The sequence below is a fragment of the Colletotrichum lupini genome, chromosome 1, assembly GCF_023278565.1.
Source record: "Colletotrichum lupini chromosome 1, complete sequence".
In the NCBI taxonomy this organism is placed as follows: domain Eukaryota; kingdom Fungi; phylum Ascomycota; class Sordariomycetes; order Glomerellales; family Glomerellaceae; genus Colletotrichum; species Colletotrichum lupini.
In genome coordinates this window covers 6,475,363-6,501,991 of record NC_064672.1, presented here as the reverse complement: position 1 = coordinate 6,501,991, position 26,629 = coordinate 6,475,363, and the positions used below count along the sequence as shown (strand labels likewise).

The 26,629-nt window shown below is 32.4% G+C and overlaps 6 protein-coding genes across 6 annotated transcripts; 3 read left to right on the top strand and 3 right to left on the bottom strand.

Moving 5' to 3' along the window:
- Nucleotides 1–8,058: 8,058 nt before the first annotated feature.
- Nucleotides 8,059–10,965, bottom strand: CLUP02_01872 (uncharacterized protein; the record flags this gene model as incomplete). The annotated part of the gene is made up of 1 exon (XM_049280908.1): nucleotides 8,059–10,965. One exon carries the CDS (start codon nucleotides 10,963–10,965, stop codon nucleotides 8,059–8,061), a length of 2,907 nt encoding a protein of 968 aa, XP_049136865.1.
- A 644-nt stretch (nucleotides 10,966–11,609) lies between these two features.
- On the bottom strand, nucleotides 11,610–12,954 carry CLUP02_01871 (uncharacterized protein; the record flags this gene model as incomplete). Its single annotated transcript, XM_049280907.1, has 2 exons — nucleotides 11,610–11,725; nucleotides 11,994–12,954. 2 exons carry the CDS (start codon nucleotides 12,952–12,954, stop codon nucleotides 11,610–11,612), a joined length of 1,077 nt encoding a protein of 358 aa, XP_049136864.1.
- Nucleotides 12,955–13,319: 365 nt separating this feature from the next.
- On the top strand, nucleotides 13,320–13,505 carry CLUP02_01870 (FluG domain-containing protein; the record flags this gene model as incomplete). The annotated part of the gene is made up of 2 exons (XM_049280906.1): nucleotides 13,320–13,360; nucleotides 13,424–13,505. Coding segments are annotated over 2 exons (123 nt in total), but the record flags the coding sequence as incomplete, so codon positions are not given.
- A 4,167-nt stretch (nucleotides 13,506–17,672) lies between these two features.
- On the top strand, nucleotides 17,673–17,834 carry CLUP02_01869 (uncharacterized protein; the record flags this gene model as incomplete). The annotated part of the gene is made up of 1 exon (XM_049280905.1): nucleotides 17,673–17,834. A coding segment is annotated over one exon (162 nt), but the record flags the coding sequence as incomplete, so codon positions are not given.
- A 4,583-nt stretch (nucleotides 17,835–22,417) lies between these two features.
- CLUP02_01868 (uncharacterized protein) lies at nucleotides 22,418–22,573 on the top strand (the record flags this gene model as incomplete). The annotated part of the gene is made up of 1 exon (XM_049280904.1): nucleotides 22,418–22,573. A coding segment is annotated over one exon (156 nt), but the record flags the coding sequence as incomplete, so codon positions are not given.
- Nucleotides 22,574–25,427: 2,854 nt separating this feature from the next.
- Nucleotides 25,428–25,607, bottom strand: CLUP02_01867 (uncharacterized protein; the record flags this gene model as incomplete). The annotated part of the gene is made up of 1 exon (XM_049280903.1): nucleotides 25,428–25,607. A coding segment is annotated over one exon (180 nt), but the record flags the coding sequence as incomplete, so codon positions are not given.
- Between the last annotated feature and the right edge of the window lie 1,022 nt (nucleotides 25,608–26,629).

Here is a 26,629-nt window from a genome sequence, read left to right as displayed (position 1 = left end):
CGTTTTTAAGTAAAAGGTTATTAAGTACTATAACCCGTTATCTTCTTATTATTATAGTAGCGCTCTAGTATATACTAAGTTAGAGGCGTCGGTTTTTAGCCGCGTTAGTAGCTCTAGTTTAAAGTAGTAAAGGATTAGCGCTAACGTTAGCGCTAGTTTTATAGCCTTAAAGGCCGTCTCGTAGTTAGTACTAAAGTTAAAAAGAACTCCCTTACTTATTAGTCTCGTAAGGGGCCTAGCTAGGCGGCCGTAATCTTTTATAAATCTCTTATAGAAGTTATAGAACCCGAGGAAAGACTAGATGCCCTTAAGTAATATAAGTGGCTTCTAGTTTTTAACTATAGAGACTTTTTCCTTATTAGGCTATATACCTTTTATAGAAACTACGAAGCCTAGGTACTTTGTAGAGGTAATACTAAATTTATATTTCTTAATGTCTGTTTATAAGCCTGCTTTTTGTAAGCGGTTTAGTACTTTAGTAACGTGCTCTTAGTATTAGAGGGGGTCGTTTAAGAAGATTAAGATGTTATTTATATACGCTATATAAAAGTCGTTTAGGTACTCTATTAGTATCTTATTTATATATTGTTAGTACGTAGTAGGCCCGTTATAGAGCCCGAAGGGTACTATTTTATATTTATATACCCCGTAGCGGGTTCTAAACGTTATTAAGTCCTCGGAGGCTAGGTTAAGGCGAATACGGTAGAAGGCCTATTTAATATTTAGTTTAGTAAATACTTTTACCCTACTTAGCTATGCGAGGGTCTCGTTAATAAGCAGTAGTAAGTAGTGGTCTTTTTTTATAACCTTATTTAGCTTATAGAAGTTAATATAGAAGCGCAAACTACTATCGTACTTTTTTATAAATAGCGTCGGTAACGTAAAAGGAGTATTACCTAGCTTAATAAATCCCTTTTATAAGTACTTTAATAAATAAGCTCTTGTGGCTTCTAGCTCCGGTACTAATTATTTATATAGAGAGTGGTAGGTTAGCTTCTCTTTATTACTATTTAAGAGCTTAATTTTATAATTATACGGCTTATAAGGCGTAAGTATATCGCTAGCCGCTTTACTAAAAACGTTAGTTTAGGGCCGTAGGTACTTTAGTAAGTTAGTTACTATGAGGTTACGAGTAACCTAGTCGTCGTTATATAAGGGGTCCTCCTCTTCCTTTTTATCTTTTATAATACGGTCTAGCTTATAGAGTAATATAGAGCCTATTTCGATATTATTCTGCCTTAGGTTCTTTTTGAATGCGGGAGCGCTAATAAAGGTAATATTTATTTATAACGTTACTAAGTATGGTTTTTATCGTCTAACCCTCTTTGCGGGGGCGATAGTAGTGCTTTTAAGGGCGCGTTCTATTTTTTTTATATCCTTAGCCTCGTCTAACCGCTATATTTAACGGGCTATTATTTTTAATAAGCGTAGTAATATCTTAATTAGCGTACCCTTCGCCCGCTATTACTAAAGCTTTTGGTTATAGCGGGCTATATTTATCTCGAATAGGTCCTACTAATAGTCGGCGTCGATTTAGTATTATACGTCGATAACTTCCGGGGCATATAGGTCCTCGATATCCCTAATAATAGTAGTGGGTATTTTTTATAGCGGTAGGTCCTTAGGCTATATTAGCTATCGGTAGCGAATATTAAGGTTTATCCCGTGGTATTCGAATTACTTTTACCTTAGGATTAGGTCGTAGCGGCCCGTGTTAAGCTAAAGGAGGGGTGCTTTTAAAAGGACCCGTCGATTAATATATAGGTTAGCAGTTTATACTACGCTAGTATTATCTAATTACTTTTTATTAAACCCGGCGGTAGGGATTAGGCGTAGTAATTTATAAAATAGGGCCGCGTAGAACTATTATAATAAAGGGGTTACGCAGTTATTTATAAATCCGTATTTATTAGCTCCCGTATTAAGTAAGGCTCTTAGGCAAATTCTATATTTATTAAATATTAATATAAGCTCTATTTTAAGGGGCGAACCCCCTACGAGATTTTATAAGTTTACTAAATTAATTATTAATTTTCCGTCCTTTTTATACGTATCCCCTAGCTAGGAGTTTACTTTTACTAGGGGGTCTAGTTTTCTAAACCCGACTCTGTCTTAGTAGGGCCCGTAGTAGCGTTAATAGCGGCTATAATAGTCTTTAGCTTCTTAGGGTAGTCCTTAGAGATATGTTTAGTATTATTATAAACGAAGTAAGCGCTACTATCCTTAAGTTTTTAATATAAGGCTTTAGGGATCGTTTTGCGGGTAGAGGTATAACCTCGGTCCTGTTTAATACTTCTAATACTTTTATTATTTCCGCTACTTTTATTATTTTTATCCGAGGTCTAGCGAGTCTAGTTAGAAGCTTTAACCGCGCGGTCCTTTATAAAAGGGGGCTATATTACGTTAGCTAGCTAGGTAACGTACTTAGTATACTTTTAAAAGGTAGTCGTATTATCTAAGTACTTTAATATAGCCTAGTTACGAAGATATATAGGTAGCTTATTATAAAAACGGCGCTTTTACTAGGACTTTAGAAGCTTACTAATACGCGCGAGCTTAGTAAATATAGAGCGCTTTTAGTAAACGTCTTTAAGCGTAATCGTAAGTACGTCTAGCTTATAGCTAGCGTTATTTATAGTAGTCGGGCTAGTATAAGCCGACTTAAGCTCGTAGAGTAGCTACTTAGTTATAGTAATCTCGTTAAAAGTTAGTAATAGGTATATAAACTCCGTAGCGCTATTTCTAATCTTATTAATAATATACTCTAAGTAGTACCTATCCGTACTATAGTTAGCGTTTTCTAAGCGCTTTATAATACGCTAGAGCTAGTAGTTAAACTTAAGGCTAGTGTTATTACTTATAAAAGTGGGTACGTTAGGTATTTTTTAAGAGCTATGGGTAACGGGATAGGACGAGGCTAGAGTGGTTTTGTAACTACTTTATATTTTTAAGCGTATTAGCTACTACTTTAGCGCGCTAAGGGTAGTAGTATTTTAAATAGAGCTAGCCTAGGAGCCGTTCTCTAATTACTTTAGCCTTTTAGCTATAGCCATATTACTAATATAGGCTCGGGTAAGGGCTTCTTTTATAATACGGAGCTCTATAGTAATAGTATGCGTAAGGTCGAGGTTCTCGTAAGTTATTATATATAGGCGCTTAGTACTATTACTTAGCTAGCTAATAGCGGACGCTAGGACCTATTCTAATTAGTACTAGGCAATATATATCTTTAACTACTATTCGATCTACTTAAATAAGGTCTTTCTATCGTTTTTAAGGTATAGCTCTTAGATAAGGTCGAGGTTAATATACTACTTAGTATTTTTTTTAAAAAGGATATTGTTACGGATATAAATAAGTAAAGTAAGCTAGTTAGCTACGTTACTAAGGTATGCTAAGCGATCGGCCTAAGTAATAGAGGGTAAGAAGCGCTCTATTAGCTAATTAAATAGCGCGACCTCTAGGTTAATAACCGGGAGCTTAGCGCCTTTATTAAGGCTTATAATGCTCTATTAAGACTCGTAGAGGCGGCGACTTTATTAAAAGCCGTTAGTACGAAGGGAGACTTAGCCTTTCTAGCTATATTTTCTAATTATTATATTTAGTAGAGGGGGTGTATATTTAAGGGGTGTTAATTACGCTACTTATATGCGATTAATTTAATTAGCTATTGCTCGGCTCTTTTATACGCTTTTTTAATAGGGGTAGCTAGTAATTAATTAATTAAAATATTATCGTTTTGTCTCTAGAGAATAGTTAATTAAGTAACGTTAAGTAGTATTACGAAAGGGAACTCGAGGTAGGTTAGAACGCTACTATATTAACCTAATTAACTAAAGACTTAACGTAAAAAGAGAAAAAATAGAATAGTGGGCAGAAGCTAGCAGGCTGGCCCTTTGGACCCAGCGGTCTAGCTCGTTACGTAACCACTAGGAGCTCAGCCTCGCAGCCTAAGGCTAAGCCACAGGGCCCACAGGGCCCTGGTGCCCACTGCCGTGACATAGCTACGTAAGTATATAAGTTCTATAGTCCTATATCTTTAATAAGCCGACGTCTATATCAGTTTTATCGTTTTTAAATATACGACTATAGTCTACTTAACTAACTTAGATAATATAAGATCTATACTTAATCTAGTCGTCCTTCTTTTAAATTACTTAATAGTATAGCTCTTTAAGGATTTATTCCTTAATAAATATAAACTTAATATAAGAGAGGAGGCTATTTAATCCGCAAAAAATAAACATAGCCTTATAAAAGCTTATATTAATATATATAAGTTCGACCGTAGCGTATATATTATTAATAGTATTTATTAATATAATAAAGCTAGCGCCGACCCCGTAATATCTAATAATATATTTATAATATGCCTAAATACTAATCATATAATACTAAATACGCTAGATATACGTAAAGGGTATAATAGCTTTAGATAAGAAGCCGACGATAAACGTAGTATAACCGTATTAGGTTCTACTATAGCTATACTAATATAGAGATTATAAAGACTAAATAGCCTATAGCTAACTCTATAAATATTAATAGTAACGTAAAGGCGGTACTAGAGACGCGTATTCGTCTTAGGATAGATATAGTAGAGCTCCTAAAGACCTTTTTATAAAATAGTTATAGAGAGAGTAGGGATAGGACCGGGGGGGGGGGGGTATGTCCGCTCGTTACGAAGGTCGCATTAGTTAGAAATCGCGCTAATAAAAACTAGCTAAGTTAGCTTTCCTATAATAAAGAGTCTATTCTTTTAACTTTTATATACTCAAAGCTATATAAACCATAAGGACGCAGTATTTTATTTAAATCCCGCCACTTAGAGCTATAGTATTATTAATAATCCGGGTCTAAGGCCCGAAACAGGGCGTTTATTAGCAAAAAGAGTAGATATATTTAACTCCGAGACGTAGAAGTATGCGAGTACGGCTTTATAATACTAAAAAATATATATCTAACTACGTACCTATATAAGTTGAGGGTACTTACTAAGGGCCGCTATTTATAACCCGACTTCTTATTATTAACTTCTAATAAATTCACTCCCCTAAAAAGACTACTATATACTTAAAGTACTGCGTATTTTAAAATATATCTATATTAATATAAAAGTATAGCGGGGCTCGATAATTTACATAGCCTAGTCTTTATACCTTAAGGTAATTAAAGTTATTTATACTACTACGAGTAGTGCGTATATATTCTATAATATAGTTATAAGTATCCATAATACCCTTAAATAGGACTAGCTAGACAATTATTAAACTTTATAAGTCTTTAAAAACGGAGAGTATATTAATATATAATAAAAATACGTTAAGTAACCCTAAGTAAATAACGCTACTTAAGTATCCCGTCTCTAGTATATCGTAAGCTATTACGAGACTAATAATAGCGCTAATTTATATACTATTAAATAGGACGGCTACGTATATTTAATATAAAAAAGTAAAGAGGACCTCTTTAATTACGGCTAGTTAATAGCTAAGTATAATAAGACTTATTATTATGCACCGCGCCTTTAGAGTCGCTACGAATAAAACGAGTAGAACGAACGAAGTTATTAAAAAGCGGGCCGAGTTGCGCTACTTATTAATTTATAGTTAACTAATATAGTCTTAATAATAGAGATCTAGGTCGGAAATAGAGCAAGGCTTCCTCGCTTTAAGTTATTAATCTACTTATACTATTATATAGAGCGTCTAAATATAATATATTATTTTTTATATTTTTAAGGTTACTAATCTAGCTCTAATATAGCTAAAAGTAGCCGAACGAGCAAATTTAAAAGAGCTCTTTTTTATATATATACTTAATAAGAGAGTAGCTTTTAAATAATAGAACGATTTATTAATTTAGTAACGGCTCTGACGAGAGCTCTTAATAAGAGAGCTATAAATATAAGCTAAATATTAGTATTTTAGTACTCTATATAAATACTATTTAATAATAGCATTTTCACTTCTAAGGCGTTACTAGCTAATTATAATATCCCTAGAGACTTTATATTTTTTTAATATCATAAGTAAATAGGTTTTTTCTATATCGACCTATATAGAGAGGCCTCGGCTAGCGCCTCTTATATCCGGCCCTTAAAAAACGTTCCGCTATGCGCCGGTTTTAAAGTCACTATTAAAGTAATTTTAATATTACGTTATTAATAGTAACCGACCTTTATCTTATTAATTTACTATAGAGGCTCGCCCGGCTTTATATACTATATTCTATAATAAGAAACGCTAAATACGGCGTCTTATAGAAACTACTAAAGCAGAAGTTACCCTTAATATATACTCTATTATTAACGTAAATAAAAGGGTAAAATACGAAGACTCTAGTAAAACTAGTTAGCCTAGTATAAAACCTCTTTAGTTTATCCGACGCGTAGACTTAAATAGCACGGCGGCCGGTCGTTCTTTAATTAAAAGTATATTAAAGAAGTTCTAAGTTAATAATAAAAATAAGAACACGGCTACGAGCGCGGGATAGAAAATAAGAGTATTAATATAAATACTAAGGTTACGTTATAGTAGGGCGTGGCGCGCACGGATAAATATAAAAAGTAGATTATAATAGCTTATGTCTAGTTAAAATAAACGAAAATAAGAATAAGGTTTATAAACGGAGTAAAATTCGCCAGAGGATATATATAGAAGACGTTTTATAAAGTGTTAATACTATTCTTAGTTCGTACGGGATAATAAGTTTAGAAACTACTTACGAATTTAAAAAATCGCTTTAATATAAAAAAGAAGGGATTTCTAAATTGCGGCTCTTTAAAATATCTAGCTATTAATTATAATCTTATTCTAAATTTAAATACTACTACTTATATAATATAATATAATATAAAACCGTACGTAAATAAAGCATAAAATAAAGCCTCTTAACTATTTAAAGCGGTTATTTACCTAGGAAAAGTTAATAATAGCCTAAAACTCTCCCTAATTATACCCTAATCGCCGCCGTTTTTTAAATTAAATTCTTATTACGGAATAAGCTAACTATTAAAGCCGTAGACCTATGGGTAAAGCGGCTCGTTTACTATAATATAAGTAGAGCTAGTAGTATTTATTAAGTATCTATTCGTATATCCGGTTTTAAAATACGTACTCTCCGCACAATAGCCGCTCGGTATCCTATACTCTACTAGCTTTAATAAATAACTACTATATCTAGTATACTATTTATAATAATAATTATAAGCTAGATAGAAGAAGACCCGGTCTTAGCCGCCTAAGGTAGGAGCGTCGAAGCATTATTAACTATATAGTAATCTAAAAATATAAGGACTTAAATATATTAGTAGTTATCTACTGCTTTAGCTTATTTAAGTTAACCTATTTTATAAATATAGTATATAAATAAATAGGGTATAACTTAGCTAAATAGCTAGCAGGACCCTTATTATTATAACTACTAAATATTTATTCTTAGAACGGTAGCGTACTTAACTAGCTAATTACTACTAGCTCTTCTATTATACTAGCGCCCGGCCCGCTAAGGTCGTATATATTAAAAAGAAAAAACCTAAAAACGGAAGTACGGATAAGATTTTTAAGCTCTAAGGTATTAAGTCCCTTAATCTTAAGTATAGTAAAGATATAAAAAACGTAGATTATAATAACTAACTATTATAAGATAAAGACTCCCTTCTCCTTAACAGATTGCTAATAAGGAAACAGCCGGGCGGGGACGTCCAAAAGCCTTGTGCTATAAGGACATACTTATAATAATTGTTTGCTATTTAGTGACGGGACGAGCCGTACCGGCAATGGCTATTAAGTTCTATCGAGCAGTGGTTAGATAGGCAGGGGTCATTCTATATATATTAATAAGTATAATAAATAAATAGCTATAAAAAGAAACCCTATATTTATATAGTGAGTATATAATCCCCTTATATAAGGATACTCTTACTAGCCTTATTTATATTTTTAGTTAAGCATGAGTCAGATCGCTTGGGGCGAAACAAGTACCGTAACGAATGTCCTGGGGCAGTCTGACACACCCCCCTAGGTTCAGGCTTTGCCTGAAGCTATGTCTGCTCCTTCACTCCTCTTCCTGTCCCAGCAGGTGAGTGATGTCAACGAGACGAAGTGAACGAACGAAATCGGCGTGTTTAACACGGTTGAGAGGCTTCGTGAGCCCATCGGCAATAGTGTGGTTTGTATCCATCCAGTGGAAGTTGATATCTCCTTTCTGACACACTTGCCTTGCCCATAGGTTCTGAATGTCGATGTGTTTCAACTTCGAGACCCGATGAGGTTTCTCAGCAGTGAGGAGACGAAGAGTTTGTTGGTTGTCACAGAGTATGGTTGGAAATCCGTCGGGTTGGATCTCTAACTCCTTCATCAGCCTGAGCGTGGCGATATACTCTCGAGTTGCCTGGGTGAGAGCAATCAACTCTGCTTCGGTTGATGAGGTGACGACACACTTCTGTTTGGTGGCTTTCCAGTCGATAGGGCCTCCAAAAAGCATTGTCACATACCCTTGACTACTCCTTCGAGTGTTGAGGTCGTCTGCGAAGGCAGCGTCTGAGGAGCAGTAGAGTCTTCCTTCGGCAGATCCGTCGTACTCGATTGCAAGTCCTTTCGTTCGAGCCAGGTATGCCATACATCTGTCTGCTGCTACGATGTGGTCTGGGCCAGGGTTCTGAAGGTATTCAGAGAGTCGCGATGTGGTGTACGAGATGTCTGGTCTCCCAATCACCGCGGCGTAGTTAAGTGAGCCGACTTTTCTCTGATAGTTGTTGATCGTCTCTTTGGAAGCTTGGCCGTTGTATTGAATCAGCTGTTCAGGACTCATAGGTGTTTGAGGCCATCCTCCTTGAGGATTAATCTTGTATTTAGTGACCAGTGAATCGATATAGCTGTCAAGGCAGAGCCATATCTTTCTGGCGTTGAGATCGCGAATGATCCTAATTCCTAGAAACCATCGAAGGTCTCCCATGTCTCTCAGTTGATAATGAGATTGTAGTTTGTTGGTGAGTGTTCTTGCCTCATCCTCCTTGCTAGGTAGGAAAGCAATCACGATGTCGTCCACAAAGACAAAGATGAGGATTCCATTTCTAATGAAAACGCATTCATCCTCTTGAAGCTGGGTGAAACCGATTTCCTTCATTGTCTTTGTGATGTGGCGTTGCCAGAGAAGGGGTGACCTTCTGAGGCCATAAAGAACTCGGAGAAGCAGTAGAACTTGCCCATACTCCTCAAAGCCTGGTGGGTAGTGGACATAGACCAATTCATCTAGCCATGCATTTGTGAAGGCGTTGACAGCATCTTTCTGCCAGAATCTCAGACCGAATCTGGCTCCAAGCGCCATCATGGTTCTAAAAGTCCTAGCTGCAAGCGTCGATGCTGAGGTATCTAAATCACTAGGAGGTTGAAGATTGCCCTGAACGCATATTCTTGCTTTGAACTTTTGCAAGTACCCATGCTTGTCGAATTTGTACGTGAATACCCATAATAGCGGTATGATGAAGTGTTGCTCTGTGTTGACCTTGCTAGACTTGATCTTCTTCCACGTACCGATGTTCCAGTGGTGCTGAAGTTCTGCCTCGCAGGCTTTCTTCCAGTCAGTGAAGAACGGGTGTCGTTGAGCTTCCCTCCAGTTCCTAGGTGGCGGAGGAAGATCTCTCTTATGTCGTTTGTTGTTGTGATTCAGGCTTGCAGAGTGGTATGCAGACCCATTAGTGGTGATGTATGCCATGTATCCCTTCTGGTAGGCGCTATCGTTGTAATCCTGTGCTTTCCTGCTAGGTTTTCGAGTCCTTGGAGCTTGAATGATGTTTGCTAGATCAACTCCTTGCGCAGTATCGTGTTGTTGTCGCTTTCTGGTAATGTTGGTGGACATGTTAGATGAAGTGACGTCCGGGGTTGAACTGAGTGGTTCATTGGAGTCCTCCGCTGTTTCTAGCACCCCCCTAGGTAGCTGACCTGGATCACTATCTGTTTGATCGTTCTGGCTTGCCTGGTGACCTTCTTGTTCGTCTTGCGAGGTGTCACTATCAGTTCTGACAATGATGGTATCAAGAATCTCCTCGTGGGAATTTTGATTATCTGAAATGTGGTCTGATTCTTTGTCTCCTCCAGTAGTGTCAGGGGAAGACGAAGGATTTATCAGAGAGCTTGAGTCTGTGGTGGGTTCTGTGGCTTCCACCCTCCCAGCTGCAGAGATATCCAGGCTGGTATCAGAGCCATCAGATCCGTAGTTATATGGTTGTTGATCTGGACAACTTTTTGTTGAGTTGCTTTGTCGTGCTTGTCGGGATTCAGAAGCTAATGCTGCGGGTGGGCTTGCAATGCTCCCTAGATGGGCTGAATCACTCATGACTGCCTCGATCGTGAGGTCAATATCAAGGTTGAGATCGACTAGATCTAGCTGACCAGCCTGTGCTCTGAGCAGTTCTAAGTCATCTGGTGAGCTTTCTACCGCTGGGTCGTAGACGATAGTTTCGTCGAAGGTGACATCTCTTGTCCGGAATACCTGTTGTAAAGCTGGGATCCAGATTCGATAGATGTTGGTACTGTCGTAGCCACATAGATAGCCAATATGCGCTCTTGGTGCCATTTTGGCTGTTCGCTGGCGGCTAGCGAGGTAATCTTTCGTCAGAGGGTAGGCCCTGCATCCATACCTTTTTAGGTGTGCAATTGAGGGTTTCTCCGGCCTGTTCATTCCTCTGTTGGCATTGAGCCACGTGTTGAGAACGCCTTGGGGTCTCTTCCAATGTATCTTCCTGCGCGGAGTCAGGTTGCCAACGTATACTGATGCTGCTGTAATCTCCGGCCATAAGTCGGACGGGAAGTTGGATTCGATCCCCATTGCTCTCGAATCGTTGAACACGACTCCTCCAGCCCTTTCCCCTGGTCCATTCTGAGCAGATGTGTATGGTGCGGTTCGCTCCAGTATGATACCTTCGTCCGCAGTGAAAGTGTCTATGTTCGTTTGAAGAGCCATGTCTCCATCCAAACGGATAAACCTGACGATGATCCCATATTGAGTGTTGAGGAACTTGACTAACTGCTTGATGAATTGGAGACCTAGGAGACGTCGATGGGCTAAGGCTCTCGTGAGCTTGTGCTTGGTGTGACCACAGGTGGCAATGATGTTGACCCTTGCACCATTACAGGCTTCTTCCATCAAAAAGAAGTCCACATTTACCCTTTCGTAAGGATAAGTGGTCTTGTATGTTGGAGAACGTCGTGAAACTATTCGTTTTGCCCTTGCTAAGTGGCAAGCCTCGCAATCGTCAGTGTGTGGATTCTCAACGCCAGCACCTGTGCATGCATTGTTCAGATGCTGTAGAGCCTCCTTGCTTGGGTGTCCTAATCTCTGATGCCAAAGACGACCCGTTGCATTGCTCTGAGATCTTGGTTTCTTGCTTGACGTGAAGAAGGAATTCCCAGACTGCTCGTGTGGGCGTTCAAGGTGATACTGTGAATTGCTTGACCATACTCTATACACAGAGTTACCGTCGCCATCCTCAAAGCATCGTTTTCTTGCTGAAAACCAAAGATCTTGTTCTTCTAGCTTGATGGTACTGATCAAAGTAGTTGATGCCTGTGGAATCAGGTATGCGTTGGGAATAGCAAGCTCTACTTCTACGTCCGTAGGGTTGAATGCTCTGACGATGAGAGAGCCCTTGGCGATTGCTTGAATCGGTCCGTTGGGTGTGTCAAACGCCTTCTTGACTGGTTGAAGATATCGGAATCGTGATCTGTCCCATGATAGAGGGTCAGAAGCGCCAGTATCGACGAGAACTGCGTTCCTAACCTCTTCTCCATCCGCCACATGCTGACAGCTGCCGTTTGGTTCTTCCGGGGTGGAGAGGGAGTCTGACCAGTCCGTATCAGAGTCTGAAGGTGTGATTGCTCGTATATGGTGAGCTTTCCCGGTTGAAGTGGTAGAATGGGTTGATTGCGGTACTGAAAAGTTGTTGGTTTCGTTGTACCTCTTGATCTTCTCCGCTATCCAAGTCTTCTTACTTAGAAGAGCTGTTGCCTGCGCTTCCTTGGCAGCGCTAAGCTGAAGTCCTTCTGGGCGAAGTTGACGGTTCAGATACCAGCACTCAACATACCAGTGCCTTTTCCCATCAATGGGACAAGTTGGAATTGTCTTTCCTGGCTCGCTGTTTGCTTTCCCAGTCGATGACGTGAGGTTGGAGGAAGTGGCAGCCTTGGAAGATGCCTGGGAAGATTGCTCCTCGTTCTTCTGCTGCCAAGTTGCATAAGCTCCTCCTCTTGTATTGTGGTCTTCACCATAGCCAGCCTCGAGCCAAGCTCTGAATTGATGAAGAATGGTGATGCCAGAGAGTCTGTTCTCTGTGGTAATGTTGTCGACTGCCTCCTTGGTAGTTTCCCTAGCCAGTGGAGCAGCAAAGTCAGGGTAGACTGCCTTCAAAGTGGTGAGAAGGGTTACTTGTTGATGAGTAACGCTCATCTCTTCACAGCCAAGTCTGACGGCCTTTGTGAGGTAAGTCTCACACGTTTGGATCCAATCCATGGTGTTGGACCGCTTGATTCGAATGAGATGATCTCGGTAGTTCTTATACGCTAAGATCTTCTCAGCCTCAGGGGTCCGTTGATACCTTCTCTTAAGGATCGTCAGGATCTCCCTTGGCGTATCTGCATCACCAAGCCAAGACAGCATTGATGGCTCAATCGTTGTTGTGATATCCCTCATTGTCTTCTGGAGAGCGTGAACACGTCTCTCATGACGCTTGAGTTCTTCAGGATATATTCTACTCTGTGCTTCGTAGACAGAGAGCTGTTGCACATTCGGCTCTTCCGCAAGCGTAGGTCTAATAGGCTCAATGGGTTGGGTGGATCTTTCTGGATCACAGAAGTCCCAGACTCCATTAGCCTTGGCGTTCATCCTTATGAAGGTGTACCAATTTGACCAATCTCCTTGCCCCTGAAGGCGAATGGAAGAATGACGGGATGCCATGATCAATAATGGCACTGTTGATGTTTTGATACTCGTGGAATAACTGAAATCCCGCCTGGCTACTGTGACAATAGTTCAGGGGTGTAGTGGCAGTTCTGGAGCTATTTAGAGTCCAGAGAGGCTGCGTGAGTCTACTGGGCTCATAACTATCGAGCAGCAGTTAGATAGGCAGGGGTCATTCTATATATATTAATAAGTATAACGAATGAATAACTATAAGAAGAAACCTTATATTTATATAATAAGTATATAATCCCCTTATATAAAGATACCCTTATTAGCCTTATTTATATTTTTAGTTAAGTATGAGTTAGATTGCTTGGGGCGAAATAAGTACCGTAACGAATGTCCTAGGGCAGTTTAATAAGTTCATTTACTACAAAGGAGCTAATAATAAGCTAAGACCGTGAGTATACGTAGCGCCGCGGCTCTAATTACTTTTAGTGCTTTTTATATTAATTATAAATAGGACTATCTTCTTCTTTATACCTATAAAAGGGCTCATTTTCTATACCGTTAGTATTATTATTACTCTAGCGCTCTATAACTAGGCTTTTAATATAATAAGCCTAATAAATATAACCTAAGTACTAAGAATAGAGGTTAGGGGTTTAGTCTAGTTTACGGCTTTATAATAGAAGTAGTTAATACTTAAGGTTCTAATTTTTTAAAAGTTTAGTAATAGTATATTAGTTATTAACGAGGCTATAAGTTATTTTAAATTATAAAATAATATAGGCCGATAGAGCTTTAATATAGGTTTCGAAAAGGCCTAGACGCTACGGTTTACTTAAAGAGGGGCAGTAAATATAGTAAATAATAAGTTAAGGTAAATAGTATTTATAAGGATTTTAAATACTTAAAGCTTTAACTTTAAAGAATACGTTTAATACTATACGTAACTAAATAATACGCTACGATCCTAAGTTTATTACGTTTTAAGGCGTATATTTTAATAAGAACGTTTAGTTCGACCTCTAAAATAACTTTTAAAAAAAAAAAACTAAGGAGTAAATATATAAAGTATTTACGTATATTAGCCTTATGCGCAATCCTTAAGTAATAAAAGATATAGTCCTTAAAGAGGTTTAGGAGAACTTACTTCTTAATTCGGAAATTATAAAGCTAGAGTAATAGTAATAGGAGTTAGGGGGAAGTTAATACTAAGTATAAAATAAAGAAAATAAAGCCGAAATCCGTAGGCTAACTAAGGAAATATGTACGAAGCGGGATTAATATAATAAGAGTATTATAAAAGAGTATCTCGAATATTATTTCTATAACTACTTAATATAAGATATTAAGAAGTAAGCGAATAATAAAAAAAACGAGGAGTATATTAAACCGGATATTAACCTCTAGATCTCTGAGCGTACTAAATTAGCCTATATCCTCTATTATTAATTAACTAACTACTTTTATAATAAACTTATAGAGCTTTAGATTAAGGCTATTAATTTAATAATTATATTTTATAATAAAAAAGAGATAGTTAGATAAGACCGTATTCGTACTTATCCTTAACCTAAGCTAATTATTAAAAAGACTCCTTAACCTAAGCCCTTCTTACTACTTCTTAATTTAAATTAGTACCCTAATTATATTAAGGATTATAAGCTTTTATTAATAAAACGGACGTTTAAGTACTACTAGCTAGTAATTAGAAATAACTATTTTAATAATTAGTATTTAGTAAAACGAGAGCGTATTATATAATATAATAATCTTATTTAGTATAACTATTTTTAATATTAAGATAACCCGAGTTTTTTAATACTAAATACGTTTAGATAGTATATATAGACTTTTTATAGCGTTTCGCTAAGGATATTAGACTAAGTTAAGTAAAAGCGATTAAAAAAAGTAAAGCGTAAACGGATAGCTATAGGGATATAAGGCTAGGCCTAGTCTAGATTATATAAAGTATTTAATATTAATATATAAATAGATATATATAACTACCTCTTATATCTCTATCTTATATCTTTAATATAATAAGATACTAACTCGTAATCCTAAGGTCTAAACTACTTTAAAGGGGCACTAAGGATATAATTAATATAATATCTCGGAGTATAGCTAATAAGTTAGGATAATAAGTAATATATACGCCGCTACGTTTGCTATAGTTATTTAGCTTAGTAAGGAATTAAGTAACGTTAAAATAGCCTTTAGTTAGCTACGTAAGTTTACTATAGCTTAGGGTATACTAAATTCTAACCTAGACTTAATTACTAAAAGTCGGGCTAAGGGGCCGTTATAAATAACATTTAATAAGTACCGAACTACTACGTTTTAATATATTTAAGCTCTACTTAATTATTAATAATTTATATAGAAATAGGTTATTTAAGAGCTAGTAAAATTATAAAGGCTAAAGTTAATAGTTAATAGATTATATTTCTTATAAACTACGCTAGTTTATTAAATTAGCTTTATTAAATAATATTTAAAAATAATAGAGGAGTTTATATAAACCTACCCTAATCCTCTCGAGGCTAGTAAAAAGGTATTAGGATTATTTTTATTACGAGCTTTACTTCTTATACGTATAGAGGGTATAGAGAAGTAACTTTTATTATTTCTTATTATAAGGACGCTAGAATTTAAATATATTAATCCCCGTAATTATATTTTTATAATAATAAGTATTATATTTAATACTAACCGCTTCGATTTAATTAATTATAAAAGCCTAATAAAGAAGGCTTATTAATAGTTCGTATTTATTTACGTTATTAATAATATAAGTCTTAAGTTACTTTAGTCTCTTATTTATTTTATTTTATTAAAGTATTAAATACGTTCTTAAGTACTAAATATTTAAAGCGTAGTAAGTAATAAGGACGGGGGTACCTTAGTTACTTAGTTCTTTATATAATAATATAAAGATTATAACGTATCTAGGGATATAGTATTATAAACGGTATTATATAATAGCGGTAATATCCTAGGGAGACGGGGCTATATTATTAATAAGGTTCGCTTTTTTAGATCGGATAATAAAAGTCTTAGTAACGCTCGTATTATTGAAAAGTTATTTAATAGGGATTTATAACCCTTTCGGAAGAATATTTAGGTAATATAAAAGCGGAGATAGGAATAGCTTAAAGAATATTTATTTATTATAAAGGCCTCGGGCATAACTAACGTCGAGGGAGCTTTATAAAACGTATTATTAAGTATTTTTTTTATTAATAAAGAAGTTCCTTAGGGTTTAGTAGTAGTTAAGATAGAGTTTATTACTTAAATATAGCTTTATAAAACTATAGCCTATAAAAATAACTATAATAAGTAGTTATTTATTATAATAATAAGTATAGGCCTTAAATTAAGCTATCTCCTCGAGAGTATAATATTAAAAAAGCTATACTAGCGGTTTAGTAATATAGAGAATAAAAGGCTAGGCTAGCTAACGCTAGTAGCTAAGGAGGGAGACTTTATTTATATTTTTAATAAAATAGAGCTTTTATATACTATCCGGCTATTTTTAAAAAGCTAATACCTCCTTATTAATAAATATATTATCCTAAGATTTATAATAGGGGATATGATAAGGTTATCTAATACCGCTTCGGAAATAATACTTCTCGAATAATCTTAGTTCGTTTATCTATATTATATTACTATTATATAGGTTATAAGAGTTTTTACTAAACTATTCGTAAGTTTAAATAATAACTAAAGATAATATATCCGCTCTATATAGTAATATAAAAAAACGTATAAAGAAACGTATAAATTAATATAAGACGTATTTATTAATCCGTACCGCTAGTTTACTTAGTTATTTTTATAAGTACGTACTAATAAGCCTATTAAGAGCCGACGTAAGGGATAGATTTAATTAGCTTACTATAACTCTTTTACGTAACTCTAAATTTAAGGTACGATAGTTATCGGGGCGATATAGACTAAACGTAACGAAATATATCTAAATAATTTAAATTATTAAGACTTAAGGGTTAAATTTATTAATCGCTTAGTTTATATTATATATATATCGGATTATAATAGAAAATAAACTCGTAAAATTATAATAATAGCTTTTAGAAGCGTAGTAACTTCGTAATAAAGAATAGCGCCGACGCGAGTAAGCTAAAGAACTTATAAAAATAGTACGATTATAAACCTTTTTATATTATCTGATATTTTATTATTTACTTAGCCTCGCTATTAAAGTAGTAACCGATCGTACCTTAATTACGTAAGGTAATATAACTAATTTAATAAGCTAGATTTTCCCTTAATAAATCGTTCTATAAGATAACTTCGTAACGAGGTAATAAGAGATATAGGATTAACTCTTAAATTCCGGTACGTTCGCTTTAAAGCCTATATTTCTATTTCTATATTAATTAAATTACGTTATATTTTTAATTAACCCGATTAATAACGAGACTAGCCTCTAGAACTTCGAGCACAATATAATTAAAAACGCGGTTTAAAAACTAATTAATAAAGTATATAATAATACGTAACTCCGAAGTAATATTAGCTTATAAAGGACTATAATCTTTAAAAGTTATACGAACCTTAGTTAAATAAATAAAGCCTTATCCGAGCCTATAAAGTAATTATTTATTAAGTAAAATAATATTAACGCTACGGTACTTCTCTTAAGGCTACTAAGCTATAAGCCTTAATAAAGAGCTAGGGGTAAGGGTAATTAAGTAAATTAGTTCTATATATATTATACTTTTAATAACTAAAATAGTCCGGCCCTAGTAATTAAATATAAAGTACTATATAAATTACGACGTAATAAAGTCGTTACCGGTTTAGAATTAGAAATTAAACCCGAACGTAATATAATAAATAAAAATAATAAGAAGTTTAGGTTTATATTAAGATCGCTCGTTATTATTATTATAACTTAGCTCTTCTCGTATATAATTAATAAAAGTATTTAATATAAATATATATATATAAAAAAGGCGTTCGTTTTTTTATATATTCTAGACGATCTTATTATTATATACTATTCCGTATACATACTTAACTTAAATATTTTTAATAATAACGACGATAAAAATAAGCTTTATAGTATAGCTATTATATAGGTCTTTGCTTTTATTTTTTAGGCTCTGCGTACTAACTTACCCCCATAGTCTTAGTATAATACTATTATAGGTCTTAATACCTAGGCTATAGAGTACGATAACGTACTAAAAAATATATTTAAAATAGTATATAAGGGTAAGGAGGTATATATCTCTCTATATAAGCCTTAACGCTAATAAGGGTTTAAGTACTTATTAATTTGAATACGGTTTTAATATAAATAATTTGATAATAATATAAAGTAGCGGGATAGTAGCGGTAATAATAAAAAAGGAACTCCTCTCTTACTAATACTAATACGACTAATCCTTAATAATAAAAAGGCTCTTGCGAAGTTAAGTACGGGCTCGACTAGTAAATAAGTATAAGAGTACCGATATTATAGCTAAGGGAAGTAAATAAATATAAAAGATCGTTAGTTCTATATATTATAATATCTACTTAGATTAGTAAATAGCTAGCCCCTAGATAAACGCTACCCGAATTTTTAAAATTACGGATATTAATACTTAAACTAATTAGATTTCCTCTAACTTATTTACGTTTAACTAGCTAAAGACCGTAGTTACGATATTAACGTCGTATTATTTTACCTATCTAGGTCTATTAATATACTTTTTAAGATTAGGATATCCTCCTATAACTATACTCTTGTTACTAAAGGCGTTAAGATACTTAACCTAGCCCTCTTTTATTATAAAAAAAAGATATATAATAAACTCCGCTTAATTTAAAGAAAATATGTTCCCGTTTACTTAGGGCGGACTAATTTAACCCTACTATTATACTACAATAGTAATATATACGAGCATATTTTATTTCTTAGTTAGGCCGGAAAACCTCTATTTAACTCTACTAATTAAATAACTAACGTAAATATTAACGTAGTTACTTAAGCATATTAGAATTTATATTAATTAGGTATTCTTTATAACGACGCAAAATTATATAATATATTACGTAATAAGAGTATAATAAGTAAAAGTATTATAATAATAGACTTTAAGCGGGCAGAATTTAGCCGCCGCTTACTTCTTAATCTACTTAGTTCGAACCGTTAGAATAAAAAGAGGAAGCGGGGGATATTAAGGAAATTAACTATATCAAATAGCTAAGAAAGTAAAAGATTTATAAAAGAGCTAGACTTTATAATATATTATATATTAAGATATATAAACGCTAAATAGCGAGAAATAGCTGTTAATATAGCTAAGAAAGTATAAGATTTTTTACTTAAGGGTTCTAAAGAACCGTTCTAAATAGGTTCTTATTAACTTATATATTTATAAAAGCTGGGAATAGTAATAAGAAAATAGCTTACAAAGCGTTTAATATTAATAAACCGTTATAAACGTAACCCTCTTACTAGCTATAAATATATATATATAAACGTAACTACCTTATTCTATTAAGGGGCTATACTTATATTAATATATTAGTTAATATAAAATTAATTAATAGCCTTTATCTTATTATATTCGGCGTTATTATATAAACGCTATAGTAATTATAAATAAGCTCTCTACTAGTACCGTAACTAAGATATTAGCTAATAGTATTACTATAGGCTTATATTAGGTTAGTAAATACGAATTTATATGCTTATATTACGTAAGTAAAGTATATATAAGAGGCTCCTTAGCTTTTTAGCCGGTTAAGTACTACTTAGGTCTAGTAATTTAAAATATAAAGAATGTCGCTATTTTAGTTAAAACGCCTAGCTACTTTCTAATTATAGTCCTCCTCGGTAATTTTATTATATAATATAAAAGAATACTAGCTATAATACCTCCCGCGGCCTAATTTAATAAGCCTTAGGGGTACGTCGTATCCCTTATTAATTCTAACTAAATAGGGTAATTATACTTTAATTATTTAGTCTCCTATCGATCTAACGTTAATTTACCTAAGGCTAGCTATTTAATTCTTAATCCTTTATTAACGTCGCTAATTTAGCTTTTAATAAAACTCCTTAACGTTTAAATAAAGACGAAACTTAGTTAACTTACTTATACTCGGATTATATAGTTAGAAAGTTACTCTTTAAAATACTATTATTATAAATAATTAATAATAAGATTAAATTCTATTGGGCTATTATTTAATTATTAAAACGGAAGTAACCCCTTCCTCCCCTCCCCCCCCTCCCCGCACTAAGTAATTAACGCTTAGTATCGATATTAATAAGGTTTCTAATTTTTAAATTATATTTTATAACTTAAAGACGAGATTTAACTAGCTAATTACGTAACCTTTCTAGCTTATAAGTCCGAAGGATTCGTAGAGATTATAATAGTTTGCGTTAAGGAGTAGCTAAATTATTAAGGACTTATTTTATAACTTATTCATAACGAGCTCTAGTTAAAAGAGGTAGTTAAAAATATATAGGGTCTATTTCGGGTTTTAAAGGACTACGTAAATAAAAGTATATTAGCTATTTAATATAAAGTCTAATAGTAGCTAAGTAATTAAGGCCTTAAAATAAGTACTATATAAGATTAACTCTTTAATAAAGCACTAGGAATTAGTAAGAATCGGATTTTATAGAGATAAATACCGTCCTAGTACCCTATACTATTTTACTAAAATATAAAGTATAGTTAGGGGAGGGTATCGCTACTTAGTAATCTCTAGGCTATTTAATCTCGTTTACCCTTATAGCCTTTAATTCCTAAAGCTTATATAATATATAATATATATATAAAAGTTCTTTCGAAAATCTATTAAAGCCGTTATTATAATTATTTTATATTATCCGAACTTATATTATTAAAAACGGGAAAAGGGCTCTATAATTTTTAATAAGTACTTAGTTTCCCCCGCTTTAATTTAATTCTATTACCCCTAAAGCAGTTCGACCCTACTTATCTTTTTATTATTTTTATAAATCTAATTCTTAGTTTAGCGTTTTTATTATACTAAGCTTAATTTTACTATTTATATAAGTTATTATACCTATTAGCGAACTTCGATTTATTCTACTACCCCGGTTTTATTTTATTATTTTAAACTCTTTTTCTATTATTTTTTTTTAGTATTCTATTACGCTTTTTTACTAGCTATTTAGATCTATTTACCTTCTTAATTCCGGATTCTACCCCCTTAATATTAACTTTTTACTACTCTTAGCTATGCTTTTCTATTTACTTACTTTTTAACTATTTAAAAAGACGTTTCTCTATTTAGGGCGTTTATTATATATTTATAATCCTTATTTCGATAGATACGGCTAAGTATAGGCTCTATTCTTTATAATATTATCTTAGTAACTTATTAAGCTCTATTTACGTCCCTCGTACTAGTTAATCACTATAGTATTAGGCTAAAGGGAAAACCCTTACTAAGTACTTATAGCGCATTTAGTTAATTATCTAAGTAGAGGTACCCCGACCTTAATACGCTAGGCTTTAGCTAGTTAAGTTACCTAGGCTAGTAGGACACTACCCGTAAATATATAGCTAGGAGTTTAACTTACTAATATAACTATCGTAAGTCCTAGACAAAGCCCTTTATTAATTCCGTAATAATTATAGTAACGGATTATATTTAATATAAAATAACAAATGCTTTATTATGTACCGTAATAAGGCTTTAGTAAGAATATATTTATTAAATAATAATAGAACCTAAAAGTATCTAAATTAGGGACTAGATATTAATAGAGTAGAGGGACGTGCTCTTCTAAGGCGCTTTATATTTTTAAGCCTACTTTACTAAGTATAAAAATCTAATAGAAATAACGTTAGTAATATACTATATATTAGCCCCTTATTATATTATAAAATATCATAAAAGCCTAACCTTATAGCCCTAATTTTAAAACTAGATAACGCTAGCGAACTAAATATTTAGGGTACTAACTCTAGGTATTTAAAATAATAATGCCTAAATCTGGGCGATAACTATTCGTTTTATACTACTATCCTTAGATCTTTTATATATAATATTTATCTTTATTATACTTAGCTTATAACTCTAGCTATATCGTTATTACGTATAATATAGTTTTTATTTAGTAGATTATAGTCTTTTTTATTTATAAATCCGGGTTATTATTAAATAGGGAAGAACGAATACTTACGGAAAGGAGAGATAGGGAAACCCCACCTAGATCCCACTTCCCCTTAGTATAATGCGTAGATATAAGAGACTATAATAAATAGCTAAGTAATTTACTATATTAAGTATTTTATAGAGCTATTAGACTTTATAGTATTTAGCATAGCAGATTCTAAGCTAGTTTATAGCTATAATTAAAAAGCTAGCTAGGATCTAAAGATTTAAATACCTAATAGGCCTTAAGTACCTAGGGATAATACTATATAACTAACTATTAGTAGGCTTTATAGCGGTCTTATAAGAGGTTTTTTTATTAATTACGGTACTTAAAAACTAAGCTACTTACTTAATAAATAAAAGCACGGTGCGTATTCCTAAATATTCTTTTAAGCCGCTATTTTACGCTATAGTATTGATAAACCTATTATTCCGCTTTAATAAAGTTAATATTATAATAAATCGAAATAGTCTTAAGAAGCTTCTTAACTTTTACTAAGGGCGGTAATAAAATAGCTTTTAAATTAATTTATATTTAGTTTACTGTACCCTAATTATTGAGCGTTATAAGAAGATTATTAATAAGCTAATCGATAGTTCGTAGAATTCTAAGTAGGGTAGGAATTTCGAGCGTACCCTTACTTAATACCCACCTAAGTTAAAAAATAGCACGGCGCATTACCGGGCTCTTTAATACTAGTTAGGAGATTTTATATATATTGTACGATTTAAAGTAAATATATACTATTAGTAAAAGGTTAAGGAGGGTAGTACTTTATAATTATTAATATACGTAATAAATTAATTATAAACCGATAATAGCTAAGAAAGAAATGCTTTTACTAACTAATAATTAATATAATAAGTACTAATAGCTTAAATAAATACTATAAAAATTAAAATAGTAGCTAAATATAAGAGCCCGGGGGTATATATACCGTAGCTTTAGTTTAGTAAAACGCCCTAGCTTATCCTCGGATAGTATATAAATAGAATTTTTAAAAAGCTAAGAATTACTAATATAATAGCTTAATTTACAGGTTAAGAAGAAACGTATTAACTCGAACTTCGTAAGTTAGCTACGGTTTTAGTATAACTACGCAAGGCTATTTAAGAGAATAGAAGTAAGTTTTATATTATAATTTATAAAAAAACTAGGTTTATATTAAATATTAAAGTATACTTTTTATATATTATAAAAGAGGCTATTTTAAAAAATTTAAAAAGCGAGCTTTAGAGTTAACAGGGAGCGGTTTAGAAAATAGTAGTTTACTTATACTTTTAGTAATTAAGAGCTATTTATTTATATTTTAAGAAGTAATATCGAGCCTTATTAGTTTATAAGAGGGGGCGTTTTATATTATATAATTATACTAGGTTATTTATATTATAGGGGATAGTAGTATTTATATTTCTTTTTTATTATACCGAGAGTAATTAAACTAAAGGTTAAGTATTAAGTAATTACCGTATAGAGGCTAGTATATTTAAAGTAGGCTTTTATTTTTAGAAAAGGCTTTACTAAATAAAAAGAAAGCGTCTTAGACTTGCGCTAGTTAAGCTTTATAAATATAATTGCCTTAATTATTATTAATAAACCGTGCTTAAATAAGCTTTTAGTTATTAATAATAAGTCTGTATATAATAGTAATTGCGGTAAGCCTCTCTATATAATACTAAAACCGCGCATTTAGGTTAATCAATATTAATATTATCTTCTAGTTTACTATTTCTTTATATATATTTATTAAGTATAAGTGCTATATAAGTATTATATAAGAAGTTAACGTAATAATTTATATTTAGGAATATAAAGTATTAAAGAACTACTCGAGTTATTATCGTTTTTAATATAGTAAACGCAAATCTAACGGCCTATAACTATTAGAAATCGACTTATTATTATATATTATAGAGGGAGGTATTAATAAGAAGTTATATTTAACAATATCCGCCGCTACGTTACTAAGTATATATAAGTAGTTTTTAAAAACGAGTCCGTTAACTAAATCGAACGCGCTTTAGACTTCTTTTACTTTTTTAATCTTATTTATAATTATTTTAATAGGGCCCTTAATAGCCTTTTTATTAATAATCTTACGCTTTACGATCCTAGTTTTTTAACTAAATAAAAATAATATATTTTTAAAATAGCGTCGGTTAATAAGGGAGTATAATAAGGGGTATTAAAAGTAATACTTAGTTAGCGCGAAGTTAAGCTATAAATAGAGATTAATAAAATATAACTTATTTTACGGATTTATAATAAAGCCCTTAGAAATTAGTCTATAGTTTATTTTAATAGTAAATTTAGTAAAAACTAGGGAATAATAAGTAGGGATATGTTTATTAAATAAAATAAGCTAAGTTCGTTACTCTATTACCTCGGCATATTCTTATTCTTTATTAATACGTTTTTTTATAAAAACTTAGCTAAATCCTTAGTATCTCTTATTTAGCTTATAATATCCTTAATTAATATAGTTAATAAAGTATATATTTAGTCTTTTAAAGGTTAGAAAGTAGTAAAAAAGTATTTAGGCTAGCCTATAGCGCAGAACGGATCTTATTATATTACTAAGTAATCCCTAGCGTCCTTATTAATAAGTAAGCCGTCTTTTTATAAACTAAACTATTTAAAAAGAGGCGTCGTTATATTATAACTTACGTACGCTCTTTACTTATACTACGTGCGCAAAAAGGCTTATTAACGCACGAGCTATATACCTCGCCGGTCTAACATAACTATATTATAATTATTTTGCTAACTTATATTCGTTAGTGCCTTTCTAATATTAAATAGAAATAGAGATTTCTTCGGGTTAGACTACCTTATACCTAAAGATTTTACGATTACTATAGTTATATAATTTATATAGATTTAGCTAAAAGACTCGGACGGATTAATTATTATTATATTTTAGTTAATATATAAGCGAACGGGTCTTAATTTATATCTTTTTATAAACCGCGATGCGGTATAAAATTAATAAAAAGTAATAAATAAGTTAATTTAAAGAGTAATATTATAAATATACTACTTACTACCTTTTTTAAGGAGATAGTATAAATTAAAGGATATAAGGAGAGCGAAATACTAAGTATATATAGTAATCCGGGCGGTATAATAGATATATAAAAAAAATAGATATTAATATAATTACGATCCTCTACTAAATAGCTATATCGTTATACTTAACCGCTAATTATGCTAGATTAACCTTTAACGTTGCTTCGAGATCTTCTTTTTATATAGTTTAATAGCGATCTTATTATTAGAACTAGATAAATCGTTTTTTATTAAACCTTAGCCTTAAAGGTAGCCTTAAAGGGCTATAATATAATTAAACTAACTAATTTATTACGAGATTTAGGGAAATTATACTTATTAAAAGACGAGTATTTATAGAACCTATTTTTAAAGCGGACTTAGATATATATATTAGCCCCGTGCCGTTATTATATCTATTTATAATGCTATATAATGTTTTTAACCGTTTTATTATAGTTCTTATTAGTTCTATCCCTTTTCTTTAGCTACTACTAACGAGAAGCTATAATTTATTAAGTACGGACTACTATATAATAGTACTATATTATTAACGAACTATAAAATAAAAAATAAGTCTAATATATTATTATCTTATCGTTCTACTCTACTTAATACATCCCTTTTTAAATAAATATACCGCACGAACGCGTTAAGTACTAAGTAGTAGTAGAGCCGTATCTAAGTTTATTTTATAATTACTAGTTTCCTAAACTTTATTATAGCCTTTTTATAAAAGTAGCTAAAATCGGCTTTTAATATATTTACTAGTAAAAAGAACGTAGAGTTATTACTTACGGATATTAGTACGTAGCTTTAAATACGAGTAGCCTAAATAATAAGATCCGATAACTATCTAAAAAGTAGAATAAGAAGCCATAACCGTTAGTTTAGGACTAATTACATATACTAAATAATTATATATACTTTATTATTAAATAAATAGAGCGTAAATAAAAACTCTACTTAAAGCACTATAATAATAAGCTTTTTATTTCTAATTATACGGCGCAAAGAAGCTTATTATTATTTAAAAACGAGAGGGACTTTAATTAGAGCCGTTAATAAAAATAAAAAAGGTATAAGTCAGACTTTTTATTATTTAATATAAGTTATACAGCTACTAATATTACTAACTAAGCTTATATATCCGCACTTATAATATTTATACTAGTTATTTAAAAAAAGAAAAACTTATCTAAGTAGTATATATATATATAATATATACTATATTATATATATTAAAAATATAATTAAATAACGCATTATATAATAATAGCCCGAGATTAGAAAAGATAAGCGAAAGGTATAGAAAATAATACATAAGCTCGTACTAGTATATATATAAATCGACTAGCTAGAAAATCTAATATTATATCGTTTATATATCTACTATAGATTATATAAATAAGTTCTAAATTAGTGTGTATATAATGTATTATAAGCCTAGCGGACCAGACTATAAGCCTTTAATAAGCTAAATAGGATTTAACGATTTATAAACAT